Genomic DNA, 15,806 nt, shown 5'->3' with positions numbered 1-15,806 from the left:
GCTCCTCCCAGGCTAAACGGGACGTACAGGTCGCAACGTTCCCGCCTCACTATGAGACGGGCTGGGTTCATGAGCACACCGTGTGCATTCATTTTGTATTAATTCCCTTTTTAACAAGGCCATTCCAAACATGTACTCTGGGGATTTCAAACCTGGGATCACGCATATCCCATGGCATACAAAAAAAGGGGTTTAAGTCTTACACGTATTCAACTGCACTGAGACTGCAGAGTGGTGATAACCTTCGAGTGAAAATTTCCCACTACTAAACCACATGCAGCTACTTTACAGAACTAATAAGACAAACTTATTGTTTTCCAAACAGTATTTACATAAAAAATAATTACGAGTAGTGTATAAAATATCTACAAGAGAATGTCTTAAAATGGTGAAAAATCACCTTTCACTGTATTTAAACTGTAAATCCCAAAAAAGAGTAAGTTACTATTCCACACTCAGCTTCACACCTGAAAATACACTATTTTAGAAGTTTCTAAAATGTGTTCCACAGAACAGCTGCTGGTATTCCCTAAGGCTATTACCTATCATTTCATGTTAAGTCTCCCCTTTTCAGATGTTACATTTCATTAAAAGACAGCAAAGTATTCTGAGATTCTTTAAAACCATAATTTTACTGTATTGACTCTATTTACTGTACATTTGACAGATAAGTAAATAAAAAGGGGTTAAAACTGCTTGATAAACTAAGGCACTTATCTATTCTACATAATAGATTATCTTCATTAAGATAATAAATTTGGAGCTATTTTAAAGACATTTAAGAAAATAAACAAAAACCAATTGAATAATATTGACTCATTTTTGCCGAGAAAAAAAAAAAAATCACTAGTAGATACTTTGTTAGGTTAAGCTGGCATGAGCAACAGCCTGAAAACTTAGCAGAGACGAGAGATCTCACTTTTATAAGTGATCTGGATGAGGAGATCACGTGCCCCCTCAGTCAGTCTGCTGATGACAGCAAGCTGGGTAGGAGAGCTGGTCTGTGTGAGGACAGGAAAGCTCTGCAGAGGGCCTGGCCAGGCTGGAGTGATGGGCCAAGGGCAATGGGGTGAGGTTCAACAAAGCCAAGTGCTGGGTCCTGCACCTTGGTGGGCTACATCAGCTGGGGCAGAAGGGCTGGAAATCTGGAGGGAAAGGACCTGGCCGGGGATGGTTGAGAGCAGCTGAACATGAATGAGCCAGCAGTATGCCCAAGTGGCCAAGAAGGTCAGTGGCATCCTGGCTTGTATCAGCACTGGTGTGGCAGCAGGACCAGGGTAGTGACCCCCTGTACCGGCCACCGGTGAGGCTGCATCTTGAGTGCTGTGTTCAGTGTTGTGCCCCAGAGGGACACTGAGGGGCTGGAGTATGTCGAGACAGGCACTAGAGCTGGGGAAGGGGCTGGAGCACAAGTCCAGTGGGGAGTGGCTGGAGGGAACTGGGGATGTTCAGTCTGGAGGAGGCTGAAACATGATCACTCTCTGCAACCACCTGGAAGGAGGCTGCAGTGAGGTGATGGGTTGGTCTCTTCTCCAAAGTAACAAATGATAGGACAAAAGGAAATGGCTTCCATTTGTGCCAGAGGGAGTTTAAGATTAGGATCTCTTCACTACAAAGATTGTCAAGCCCCACACAGGCTGCCCAGGGCCCTGATGTAATCCTCAGCCCTGGAGGGACTCCAAAGCTTTGTAGCCATGGGGCTGGGGGACATAGATTAGTGGTGGCTGTGGCAGTGCTGGGGAATGGTTGGGCTTGATGAGCTTAAAGTTCATCTCATCCAACCTAAAAAAACTCCATGATTCTATGACTGCCCGAACTTATGTATAATTATTACTTAAACCAAATTCTAGATTAATAAGGAGATTACTCAGGCATATCATGATTATACATAAATCTAATCTGTCAAAAAATAGGTCTCAAACTGTCTTCAAAGCATTGCAAAAGCTATTAACAGGCTTGAGAACACCTGAGAAAACTATGACTATAACAGACATGACTGGGGTCATCAGGTAGCTGTTACTTAAAGTTTAAGATGCTCTGGTGTAAGTGCAGTGATTATCATTATCAATCACATGTATCTAACTTAGAAGGAATTCCAAAGATGGCTTTACTTACAATTACAAAGGTGCAGTTGGAAATACCGCAGTTACAGAATACAACTCAGCGTAAGTACTCTGTCAGAAAGGAGGAATTTTTTCAGTGAAATAACTGACTGTAGAAATGATGTTCCTTTATTTACAAACACAAAGGAATTTTTCTCTTGTAGGTCTAATTTGCTTTTAGAGTGATTTTTTTTTCATTTGTTTTCCAAAAACCCCCTTCTGACTTGTTAGTGACAAATGGCATTACACTAATAATAGAAGGTAAAAAATCATTGCTGTCCATCCTATACTGAACAAAAAGTAAATACCAAAATGGACTTTGCATAGGGACATAAATGCTATGAAATATCAAAATCATTATAATCACTCATCAGTCATGTCCTCTGTCTTCAAATAAATGCAGCTTGCTGTGAACAAACTGACACTTTGACACACTCGGTGTTGCCGTTTTTTTAACATATTGCTTCTGACTAATTAAAGTCTGTTTTGACCTACTCACATTCCAGTAACTAGTTTGGAGAAGTCAAAAAAAATGAATTATCACATATTTAATAAAATTTGTGTAACAAAAAACCCCTTGTATCTTGTGTAATTTAACCACTGAAGAAATGTAATATACCTCAGCTCCTTTCAGTAGCTCTCACTCAACAATATAGGACCAGAGTTTTCTCAGAGTTGAGTGCTGGGTGGAAACTGAAATGAGCAGCCACTTTCTGGTGTTGCAAAGCCAATCAATTAACGCACACAAGTTCAGTCCAGAACACCATAACGTTCAATAAAATGCCCATTGTCATTTTTAATACAGTTGAACAAATAGTATTTTGTGGACACATAAGAGAAAACTTCGAGTCAAGTACCTTAAAAACCTGTTTCTTTGTTGGATTCTACTGCTTAAAGCCATCACATTATTTTTACGTGAATCTACATAACATGGCAATATACCTGTGTGTTTAAAAACAAAGTATTATACTCAAAATATGTGGGATGTTTAACTTCCCAATGTATTTTTCTTAACTTTCAGAAATATCTTGTTTCAGGAACAAACATCCACACTCATTCACTCAACAGCATCAATGTCATTCTCTTTCTTGCTGTATCAGCAATAATGGATTTTTCATCAAGAAAACCCAAATCCAGACACCAAGAATTAACTGGGCAACAGACAACAGTACAGAATGCAGCAAAAGTCCAGTTTTAGCAACCTCTCCCCACTAGACCACTTCCACTTCAGCTAATCTCCTGTTAAATCTACCTTTGTTTAACTTACAAGATATCATTAAGTAGTCTTCAGATGTACTTTTGCCATCATCATCGTCTTCTGTTTTTATAGTCACTGTGGAGCCAGGAACAGTACCAGCTGCTTGAATGACTGCTTCAGAATCTGAGTTCGTTACAAGAACTTCTTCTGAAACCACTGTAGGTGAATTGGCTCCTGACACAGAGTCCTGCACCACATGCTCCAAATGTCCATCAGGGCCCGTTACAAGGTCGGCCACAAAAACCTGATCAGGAACTCTAACAGTCTCTGTTATTAGATCAGAAGTCAAAACATGATCACTGGTATCTAAAGCTTCTTCAATAGCAACGTCAGCTTCCAAAACAGAATCAGGAACAATCACACCTTCTGTTACGACATCAGTTTCAGTGATGATGTCTGGTCCTTGGACAACTTCAGCTGCTAAGCCATGATCGAGAGTTATTCCATCATCGGTAACAACATCAGAAACTAGGACAGCTTCAGGGACTGATACAACAATATGGTCTCCATCAATATGAGCAGTGCCAGCCATTCCAGCCACTATGAAACAATTATGAATTAGGAGAAAAATGTTAACACTATTGCATTAGCAATCAGCTTATCTATGGAATGGAATAACTGGACAGATAAGTTAAATACAGATGTGCAAATCTGTTACTTTTCAACAACTCACATTTTGCATTTCACTTGATACAGGCTCTCCACAGCAGCCTGTATTATTTTAATGAAGAAAAACACAACATGCTACTTCTTTAAGACATAATGTGGAGTCTGCCCCAAATTTAGGTTTTACAGTGTTAGTATGTTAAAAACTACAGGCCACTTTGCAATTTCATCCTTTTTTAAAATTCCAGGTAGAAAATGTTTGATTACAGCAGCCATTTGAACCTTCACAGAATTTCTGCACAACACTGAAGTGTGGTAACAACACATTTACAACAAAAGGACTCTCATCCTTTAGACTTCACAGGCCAAGATAAAAAGAAATACTCAGTTGTATGCAATATTTATAGTACAATTTCCAACAACTTGACACGTTGCAAGGGATGGCCAGACACAGAAAGCTGGTTTTCATTAACAGACTTGACTGGCCAGTCACACTTGCAGACTACTTTTCTATCCATAAAAAAGAGTGCACAGTGAATTATCTGAACATACGTAGCAGTTTAAATCTTAATGAATAAAACATTCACCAAAATGGTTCTTATCATAATTAAACCAAAAGAATAAAATTCAGCATTGGACTGCAAATGCAATTATTTTGGCACACTCTGAGGGATATTAATTCATATTAGAACAAAGACATGGTCATCTCCTGTCATCACGCAGAACTGGAGACCCACAAAGGAAGAGAGCAATTTCTTTAAAACTTCAAAACTGTCCTATCTAAATGGATTCAGAAACAAGTTTTCTTGCATTGGACCATTCCTATGACTGCTGGTCTTGACAGAACACTTCTAAGCACATGTGAACACTCAGATTTAGCTACATCTGTAAATCATTGTCTAAATATTTTCTGTTCTCACACAAAGACACTGTTTCTCACATTTACTGAAACACCCTAAAGAGTTCTGAACTGGAGACACTCATCCAGGTAAGTACAGGAAAGCTGGGATGTTATTTACATCTCTTGTACACTGGAGAGGTAACAAAGAGTCCATGTCATATCAAGCAGAATGTCCAAATTTTCATGAACCATGAAACTGCTGAACATTCTCTATCTTATTTGGAGGCCTTTGGGACTCACACTTCACTCTTTTTTTTTTTAAACAAAGAATTACTTCAGTATTTTGGAATAAGTGACTACTTCAAGATCAGTAACCAAAGTATACAAAGACATATTGCACACCACCCCAAATTGTATTAGTCAACTCTACGTCTTGCTATCATTTATAAACATATAGAAAAAACATCAAAAGTCATCAGTTTCATTCATTATCTTTAATAGTTAAAATGTTTACCAAAATCCTGCATAATCATAGTGTGAGGCATTTTGGATTCTTGTGTTTGCAGTCCAAGACTTCCACCACCTGGATCCATATTCAGCTAAGTTGATTCACAGGTTAACTGCAATAAAAGCAAAATCAGAATGTATGTGGGAACGGTGTTACTGTGTTGATCAGCTTTACTGGATTCATGTGTCACACTGACAAAGACAGAGAAGTATTTATACAAAACGTCAAGTAAAATGCATGCAGTACTTCATACAATTCCTTTGGCTTTATTCTTTTGGTTTTACATAGTTTGGACCTAAAATCTTGAACTGTTTACACCAATAAGTAGGACCAAAACAGTGCAGTAACCAAAACAGTACAGTAATCAGAACAATTATAGTGAGTGAAACCACTATAAAGATTTAATCTGCAATACCAGCAGAAGCACTGGGCCATAGTAGCAAAGTAATGTAACATGTTGGTGAGCAACTGAACCTAGTTATTGTCTAAAGCACAAACTTTGTCAAGGAGGAAGTCGACTTTGTCTTAACCTGTCTGTAGAAGCAAGAAATAAAAGTTGGGTATCAACTGCACACCTGTACTATTACTAAAGACATGCCTTACCACAATAAGATTTATTAGCACTACACACCTTTCCTCTACCCCTGACTGTACATACTCTTAGTAACCAATTATCAAGACCAGTGATTATGGATGTGGAGAGACATCAAAGAAAGGTGGGAATTTTATTGTACCAGCTTTTCAGATTCTTTCACAATTTGATATTTCTGATGTTTCAAACCAAATTTTCAATTGTTAAATTAACTGAACATCGCATTTAATTATAAGCAAGTTTTTAAAATGCTACATAATGCACTGACTTCACAAGAACAAAAGTGCCAAAGCTGCCTTGCTCTTCCAGAGGCTCTGTATGTTTCCCTCTGCCTCATTAAAAAAGTCTGACAAAAGGCCTGAAAGAAATATTCATCTTCCCTCCATTAGATTTGCATGCACTTGCAGAGCTACCCATTAGAACAGGCAACAGCTAAGCATAGGAAAGGCCAACTTATTTCAATGTCTCCATTGCCACGATATTTGCTGAGGAAACCACAGTAACAGACTTCAGTGCTGACACCTCTATTACCATTGCAGCGTTAGCACTGCACTATCCATATTGGTTGACATTTTATTTCAAAACTGTCAGGTTATTCTAGAAATCTTATTTTCCAACACTGCCCCTTCTGTGCTGCTTCACTGCTGCTGCCAGGGAAAAGCTGGTGCTCTGCAGCTATCTGCAATATGCCTCTCTCTAATGGAGAGACGATCCTCCCTGACAGAACGGACTCCCCAACTCTTTGTAAACTGTTACATCTTTAGCTTATTTTCTTTTTGGACTCAGGTGCTGCAGAGAAGAACAGAGAAATGCAAATGCTTTTAAAAGCAAGCCTCAAAAAATATGGTACTTTTACTGTTGTAATACTAACCTTGAGTTTGCTTTTCTGTATCTCATGAAAAATGACCTCTATCTTGCTGCAGGAATTTAAGTCTAGGTGTCTAAATCTAAAACATGATAAAAACTTCCAAGTACTTCATGCTACAGCATATTTGACAACCCTACTGCAATCAGAGAGACCACAACAGAGTGAAGAGCTAACACAGTCAAGGAAAGCAAGCAATAAAATAAGCCAAGCTGTAAGCATAAATGGCTTAAATGCCTAAAATCTCTGAGATACCTCTAAGCCAGAATCAAAGGACCCTGAAAGAGCCAGAACCTAATGCAACTCACACTATCAAACTGATCGAGAAATAAACTAAACTTTGCAGCAGATTTCAATTTATCTTAAAATATGAAGCTCTATTGACACTAGAGTCCATCCTAAAACACTAAAAACTGTACACATTAAAGCATCGTCACACCAGTTATTACATCCACTGTAACACTTGCAGCTCACCAATACTGACAGAGCTGGGTCCTTGGTTCCAAGCCAAGTGGCCATGGAGAAGAGAGGCACTGGCGTTCTTGGCGATGACCCACAGAATGCCCCCTGTGTCCGGGCACCAGGCTCACTCGGCACATAGAAACTGATGCTCCAGCTGCCATCCATACCAGGCAGAAAGCCACTAAGGTGAGAGGATGTACAAAGTCAACTGTGATGCTACAGTGCTTTGCCTTCTCTTCTAGTGACCATGTTAAATGCCTTCAGCAGGTGATGCAGAACTCCTAACTCTGTGTAGGCAAGATGCAAGATACACATGCCAGGTGGGTACAATTTTATCTTCAGGAGGTTTTTTTGTATGAAAAAATATAAAACAGAGTAACAAACGATCTTGAAGAAAAATTTGGAAAACACAACCCATGCTTTCTGCATCTTTACTGTCATGGAAGGAACTGAGCAGAGATGATTCCTTTTTTTAAACTCTTGAAATCCTCAAGCAAAGGAAGCACCAAGCGGTCTGCCATGTTGGCAATCTCAAGCAAAAGCCACTAATCTACCCCAAGGAGTTTTCAAACTGAGAATACAAAAGAAACACAGAACTCATTTCACCCAGTGTCACTACTATCCTTTCAATACTTCCTTCCCCATATTATTTGTTCAAACCTACTTTTCTCAAACTGTCTTTAAACCTGTAATACTAATTCTTGGGGACCATGACAATGTAATGTTCTGCTTGCAGAGCCACAAGAATTCTCCCATGTCATTTCTTGATGGTTCCATAACAGAGCTAAATTCTGTCCACAGATCAGCAATTATTACAAAAACACAAGTTAGACATTGTCAATGAGGAAAGTAATCAGTCACTAACCCAATTCCACCCATACAATCAAATTTGAATGTAGTGTTAAGTTTTAGCTCCAAAATCAAATTCTTTCACTACTATAAGGCAGCTTCAGAACTTCAGTGCAATGTTCTGTCACTCCTAACTTATTGTCACAGCCATTTGAAACTCTCTGGTAGCTGACTAATAGTTGCTATTACAAAATAAGATACAGCTCTAGACCAGAAATGGCTAATTTAATAGAGCAACTTCAGAATTAATGCAATCCCACTCAATTTCCTGCCCATAGCCTTTACACTCAGATCATCATTCTTTTTCAATGTGAATGGATATGAAAAATTATCTTAAATTATATCAATCTGAGATTACAGGAAGAATATGCTACATTCTTCTTCCTTCTCAATAAGCAATTTATTTCCAGATTATACAATTAAATGCCCAACTACATTACATAGTGTGCTACACAAAAAATTCAATCAGACTACAATTTTAACTTAAATTTCTGCAAGGAAAGCAAATTACCACTAAAAGGACTATTTTCCCAGCAGCTAACAGGACTGTAAAAATTAACAAAGTTATGGGATGGCACCTTCTGTGCATGTAGTACCACAAGTACCTTAAACTTCCACTCAAAGCAGAGATGGATGGCGACACAAAAGCAATAATGATGCTGGAGTTGTATTTGAGTTGATGCAGCTGTCATCCAGCCAGCACCAAAGTGTACGCCTCTAAGTCCTTGATGCAGACAAAGGACAGACTTTCATCAAAGATGCAATCACAGGTTATTTTTTTACATCTACATTTCTAGATGTAAAAAGGAATGTTGTAATGGCAGGAAAACCTTTGCTGCTAATGCTGGAACAAATAACACAGATGTGGGCCACAACTCCGCCACAACTTCTTATTTTTGCTCATAGGTTTCTGTGCTGCAGGTGATATAGTTTCATATACTACATATGCATGCAAATCTTATTACTGGAAAGAGCAAAAATATAGTACGGTGATTATCTGTCATTCTTCACAGCTTCTTTCTGAACCACAACATGTTATACACCCCATCCAACCACGGAAGTGGTCCTATCATGTTTTAAAACAGGACAGAGAAATAAGGCAGAGAGCTATAATTCTGTATACTGTCATAATCTTAAACATAACCATACTTCTCTTGCCTCTATTAAGATCTCAGGTTTTTCCTCTCAATTCCCTTTATCCTCCATTTACAAGAAAATACTGTGAAAATGCTTTATTTTCACAGTATTTATTTCATGCCAATAAAATAATATTACAACATTCCACTCATATTTTCATCGATTAAAAAAAAGCAGCATGCTGACTTGTACCAAGAAGCAGCAGGTTACCATCAGATCCCCAAATGCAGAATTTCATGGAACCTAAACTGAGATTCCCATAGCAGTGTCTCAAGCCCAAATTTAAAAAATATGTATGTATCTGATACTGCTATGGTTTTTTGAAAAATGTAGTTTGGTAACTAGCGTCAGGAGGAGGCAGATTTTAACCTATTTCAGTACTTTATGCCAAAGGTCTTCCTTAGACAGGGTTCAGCTGAGACCAGGCAATGAACTTCAGAGTAAAAAAAGGGATGTATGACCTCTTTGTATATAGGTGGGGTCATAACCGTAAGCTACTACTGTAATCAGTTATTTCCTTAAGTCAAAGCTAAATGTTGGCAGTTAGGGATTAGCTAAGAACACTACTTATAATAGCAACATTCAACTGAAAAACTTGGTAAAGGCCCAGGCTCTTACAAACATTGCTCTCAGGATACACATTGATTTATTGTTACCTTACTCTTCTTGTAAAAGTATCATAAAATAGCCACTAAGATTCTAGTTTTCTTTGAGTAAACTTTCAGAAAACATCCTAAACTGAGACATCCTCAAAAAAGTAACTGAAGAAGGAGGGGGGAAATAAAATCAATGCTACAGTAGCTCTAGTCTTCCCAGGAAAAGAAGGTGTCATTCTTGTACCTAGAGGTACAGTGAAGGTCCTAATCATCGCACTGACTTCCAGGCATTGTTGCCACAGAACGCAAAGTACAACTTAATAAATCAACATAAATAAAGAGTTGGTATTTAATACATTTGGTTACATCCTAAACAGGGTGATCTTGCAAATGCTAAGCACCTCTGCAGTTTACATGTTCAATTATTCCCAGTAGGTTCACGGGATATATTTTCACACAAAGTGTATTTGCATGGCCAGCCCTTAAGCACTCCTTTAAAATAGTGAATTTCTTCTAAATAATATTTAACTCGTTTACACACAATCAAGTAAAACACAACATCACACTTTGTCGGATGTCTTAAATATTTGTAAGCTGCATATAGCATTTCGAGTAAACCAAAAGGACCACCGTTAGATACAGAACAACGCAACACAGTAAATTCACATGTAGCTGAAAAATCCAAATCAGATGTTTTCTAAGTGTCTTATCTCTTAACATTCAAGTTCCAGAAGATAACAAGAGAATTATCCTTCCCTGAAGATACTTCAGGGTTTGGGGCTTTGTTGTTTGTTTTTGTCTCTTTATTTTTTAATGCAGCAATCAGCAGAAATGCAGTGAGCCCGCTTATGTGGGTATCTTAAGCACAAGAACCCAATTCATAACAGAGTGTGCAGGTTAATACAAACCCTTCACAAAAAGACCGGGTATGAAAAACTAATACATCCCTTTTAAAGTCCTTTATTGTGTTCACCTATAAAAGCACCCCTGAAAACTTACACTCTAAACCCATTTAAAAAGACAAAACCAAGGGAACTGGATGTTGTGTTACTGCCAACAACGCAGTAATAAATTAACAAAACAGAGGAATTTACATCAGCGTGTTACATCCACAGCAGCACCAAACTTTCCTTACTACAAATCGCGGCCAGAGAAGGGGCCGCCGCGGCCGCCCGCCCCGGCAACTCGCCGGTGCACGGGGCCGCGCAGGGGCAGCGCGGCCGCGGAAGCGCCGCACAGGGCAGCGCAGCGCAGCGCAGGCCTCCCGCGCGTGCTCGCGGGGCGGGCGCGCCGCCGGGCGGCGGCAGCGCGGCGGTGGCGGGGCGGGCGCGCCCGCAGTGCCGGCCCGGGCGCGGAGCCTCCCCCCGCCCGCACCCGCTCGATCCAACCGCAGAGCGGCCGGCGGCGGCCCCGGACGTCCCATCCCTGGGGCCGGGCGGAGGTGCGGCGCGGAGAACTGGCAGCGGTCCGGCCGCTCCCGGGGAGGTGGCGGCAGAAAGAGGAGTTGGAGCGCGGAGACAAAGGAGCTCGTGTCGGGCGCTGGGCGGCGGCGCGCCCGGGGGCTGCCGCCCGCGGCGGGGGCTCAGGGAAGGGGCCGCCGCAACCCCGCGGCCGCGCCTCGGCACAGCGGCCCCACCTGCGTCCCCCGGTCCGTCGCCGGGCTCCTGCCCCGCGGCCGCGGCAACGGCAGCCGGACGCCCCGCGGCGGTGGCGGGACGGGGAGGCGGAGATAACCCCTGTCCCGGCAGCGCGGCGGACCAGCCAAGCCGCAGCCTTCCCCGCCCCGCCGGACGACATCTTGTTTTCCGCCATTTTCTGGCCGCCCAAAAAGGCCCCTCGTCCGCAGGGTCCGCCGGCGCCGCCCGCCCGCGCCCGCCCCGCGCAGCAGCCGCTGGCGGCCGCCGAGGCTCGCCGATCCGGCCGAGGCAGGAGGGGGGGAAGCCGCGGGCGGGCCGGCCGGCGGCCGGGGCGGCGCTGCCGGGCCTCGGGCGCGGCCTGCGGTGAGGCCTAGCCACCGCCATTGTTCCCCATACCCCCCCACCCCCCCTCCGCTGGCCCGGCTCGGACGCCTCGGCTCACCTGTGCGGGTCCCCGGCGCCGGGCGGCCGCGCCGCGGGCTGGGGCCCGGCGGGGGGGCGGTTCGGGCCGCCGGACTCCGCCGCCGCCGCGGCCTGGCATTCGGGTCCGCCGGGTCCGGGCCTGCACCAATCACAGGCAGGGCCGGGCGGCGGGGCGCGAGCGCGCGCGGCCTGCTCCCCTCCCCCCCCGCCGCCCGCTCGCCGCCGTCACCGCGCGCCGAGCAGGCGCACCCGCCGCGCCGAGGCCGCTGCCCTCAGTCTGCCCGCGCCGCGCGCGCCTGTGCGCGGGGGGAGCCACGGCCCCGCGCCGCCCCGCACCCGCCCACGGCGGCGCTGGGACCGCCGCGCGCCCGCCGCTCTGCCGTCTCCCGAGGGAACGTCGGTGAGGTGCCCGGGAGGCCCTACGGAACCGTGCCGTGGTCTTCCCCCGCCGCCCCATCCCCTCAGGAGGAGCAGCCGGTAGCACCGTGAGGGCGGCTGCTGCCCCGCGCGCGCCCTGCGTCGAATTTCAGCCATTTCGGGGAGAGTGAAAAGGCAAAAGCGGCGGCGCGCGTGAAGGGTTCCAAAAGGGGACCGGGAATCGCTCCGGCCTGGCCCTGCGCCGCTGTCCTTCCCCACCGCAGCCTCCACAAGAAAGATGAAGGCACCACGACTGGGCAGCTGTGGCTGCCTTTGCTTCGTTACAGACCCTGCGGTCGGTATTTAAAATACATTCTTGCCCCTACCACTGGCCTCAAGGATAAAATAAAGACAAGAAAATCCTGACACTCGTGGTAATCAGAAGGAAACTGCTGGCAGAAGCCACAGTACCCTCCTCACTTTTTTGTTGTCATCATTTTGGGTATGATTCCTTAAAAAATGGGTAGCTCTAGCAAAAACAAAGAAGAAATAAAGAATTGGCGTGATTATACTGTATACTATTTCTGGTGAAAATACAGGTAACTCATAGAAATGAATGTTTCATAAAATTTTGCCTTATATTTGGCAGTACTTTTGTTGTTGGGACAGTAGGATTCAGTTGCCTCCATGTCCAACAGGATGTCCGAAATGGGTATGGCCAATAGAATAACCTACAGAAGACTTGCCCACTCCTAAAGCAGCAGTGGGATATCAGATGGAATGCCAGAGAGCAGCAAAATGGCATAGGGAACAATGCTTAGGTACCAAAATCACGCAGCTAAATCTCAGTTTGCGCCACACAATTACAAATTGCAGTTAAAAAGTTACAGGGTTTTTTTCTTTTGTAATTCCTCAACTATTCTTATCCCTAGACTTTCACCTCTTTAGCAAAGAACTTGGAGACCTCTCCTCCTTTTGACCCCTCTCCCCTTTGCTTTCTCTTGAGGGGTAAGCAATAGAATAGTGGGGTTAACACACCAAGGTAAATACAGTATTAAAACCATTGCAGGGGGTTGTTCCAGCTCTAGCAAAAGATTTAAATCAGAATCTCATCAGAATGTCTAACTGATCAACGCAATTTATGGAAAAATACCTGAAAAAGGTAATCACATAACTTGATACTTAGTAAAATCGTGGAACAGACTCTCACAAGGTGATATAATCAGAAAAGCAGAACTACAGATAGATTAATTATCCCATTCTTCAACAAAATCCCATCTGTGCTGGATTCTGTCCTCTGGAGTAATACCAATAGAAATCTCAAAAGCAAAATGAGTGTAAAATAAGCAACCACAAGGCCATTGCCAAGTGTGACACAACATTCAACATCAGATCAACGTGAAAATTTGTAGAAGGAGGCAGCCATTAGAAAAAAATCAAAGCACTGGTCAGAAGCATGGGACAAAAAATCCCACCAACATCACAGGAATCCAAATATCAAAGCTGGCATCAGGGAAACAGGAATGCTCCGTCACTGAACGCTTCAGTATTTGGTATATCCTGGGGTAGCAGGAAGCCAAGTGCCTTGGTTATGTTTGTACAATGCTGTTAGTGTCAGTGAGATACACTCACTGGAGTGGAGCCTCCTCTTCTACCTAATTCTGCAGGTGTAACAAGAATACAGATTCTTACTACACTATTCAAAATTGTATGTAACTTGTTTAAACATTATTTCTTGAAAGAGAAAAACAAAGCAAAGTCAGGGCACAATAGGATCTGCGTGCTACAATGCCCTGAGGAATCTCCATCATTCTAGTCAAGAAAAGTTCATCGCTCTACTGATAACATTCGATTTGTACCCACAGCTCATAGGCATGTGGAGGGGGATCATGACACGGAAGGGAGCAAACATCACAAATAAAGGAATCAAATGGACACTGAAAAACAAAAGCCATACCTGGCACAAGCTGTCTTTCAGAAGCCTTTCTGAGAAACAGGAAAAAATGCAGCCCCTTACCGCGCTTTTCCTGTTTTTCTCCCTTTCTTGTGAGTTTCCTCTGAGAAAGGGCAGGGGGTTTGGTAGGTGCTTGTCATTAAGGCACAGGACGTGGTTAATCACGAAGCCAGTGTCTCAATAGATGTGCAACAATTTAAGCAGTACCTACAAGCAGCTATGTAAACTCTAAGTCAGGTATTCACAAGAAGGTGGGATGTTAATATCATGTTCTGGTTTACAATTATCTTCTCTACCTTTTCTTTGCAATAACTTTCAGTGCTTTCTAATAGTTATGGCTGTTACCCTTCTGTCCCAACCCACGAGGTCTTATGATTGCTCAGCGTGTGGATCATGCAGCGTTCCAAAACATTTCGGATAGCAGAAGCACTGGGACTTGGTATTTCTGTAAAGAGATTATAATTACATCAGCAGAATGACATACACCCTCCAGCATGCTTGTTGTTAAAATAATCTGTACCTAAACAAACTAGAGTTATGTATTTCTTTTAATATCTGAATGCATGTGCTTCTTCTGAATGTGTGCTCACCGATAGCTTTGGGAGACGATTTTCATGCAGATAACTGAATGTATTAAGACTTCTTGTGCAGAAACCAAAACAAGTTTGGAAACATTTAAAAACATTCCAGTGGAGCCAGCTAGAAAGCAGCAACAGCAGAACATTCTGTTGTTACTGAGGTATTTGGTCTGGGTTTTTTTAATGAAGTTCTTGTGGCTTGAAAAAGAGAACCAAAGAAATCACAAGATAATTGAGGAAGACAGAACACGGCCAGACATGGCCACTTGCATTTCTTTTGACCCTGTAGTCATCCTTTTTGATTAAGCTATAACCAAAACTACTATCTGGAAGGAAAATCCTGTATTTATCTTATTTTCTTGATTGTTTATGCCAGAGCAGGACCACCTAGAGTAGGCCACACTGAAGACCTCACCTTTGTAATGTTTTTCTGCAGTTGAAGCGTACGCTTTTCTGAACTATAAGTTTTCCTTTTGCAAAATGTTAAGAGTTTTCTTTTCACAGTAAGATATACCCATTTTGCCTTTTTAAAAAATCCATCATGAAGAGAAATGCCTGGGTTTTACTGATAATTTCTACCGATTGGTACCTCTTGCACAGAAATAACCCAGGAGGCTCATTCACATAAATCATCTGTAATTCCAAAATACTGATCTATCAAGAGCTGGGCCAGAAAGACATTGGTAGTTGACTAATGCATTTAGCAATTTTGGTGAGGCTGATTTTTTAGGCACAGAAAGGCCTTATAGTAAATATATCTGACCATAAATCATTCAGTTGTTTAAGGGGGGAGGGAAGCCTGCTAGAACACTTAGTTATATAAACGACTTTCTACGTTCTGGAATAACTTAATTTTTCTGTACATCACACTATTTGTACATGAAACAGATAGGAGCAACTTTCCATGAAGCTTTAGTAAGTCTGAATTATAAAGTGGTGGAAGGAGGAGAACTGGAACCCAAGTCTCAAAGGAAAGGTGCTTTCTAAGAGAAAAGTACTGCTAGAACTATTGACAGTCTTTTTACTTTTCATGCCTCAGTG

At 42.8% G+C, this 15,806-nt stretch overlaps 1 protein-coding gene across 8 annotated transcripts in view; it reads right to left on the bottom strand.

Moving 5' to 3' along the window:
- Window positions 1-12,094, bottom strand: part of LOC104558149 (zinc finger protein 711) — a 32,223-nt gene extending 20,129 nt beyond the window's left edge. For 4 of the 8 annotated variants that reach the window (XR_009820957.1, XR_009820956.1, XM_062019746.1 and 1 more), the window contains exons 1-3: window positions 11,896-12,094; window positions 5,322-5,427; window positions 3,370-3,900 (exon numbers count right to left, since the gene is read on the bottom strand). Coding sequence is in view for 4 of the 8 variants with exons in the window: in XM_062019746.1 (XP_061875730.1) it covers window positions 3,370-3,900; window positions 5,322-5,400 (610 nt within the window). In the remaining 4 variants the exon portion in view is untranslated. Of the gene's footprint in view, window positions 1-2,115; window positions 2,175-3,369; window positions 3,901-5,321; window positions 5,428-7,246; window positions 7,416-11,895 lie in introns of those variants that run through there. The other 4 variants (XM_062019747.1, XM_062019748.1, XM_062019751.1 and 1 more) reach the window with 4 other exon arrangements.
- Between the last annotated feature and the right edge of the window lie 3,712 nt (window positions 12,095-15,806).

The sequence above is a fragment of the Colius striatus genome, unplaced genomic scaffold (genome assembly GCF_028858725.1).
Source record: "Colius striatus isolate bColStr4 unplaced genomic scaffold, bColStr4.1.hap1 scaffold_145, whole genome shotgun sequence".
NCBI classification, from domain to species: Eukaryota; Metazoa; Chordata; class Aves; order Coliiformes; family Coliidae; genus Colius; species Colius striatus.
This window is presented reverse-complemented; position numbering and strand designations above follow the sequence as displayed.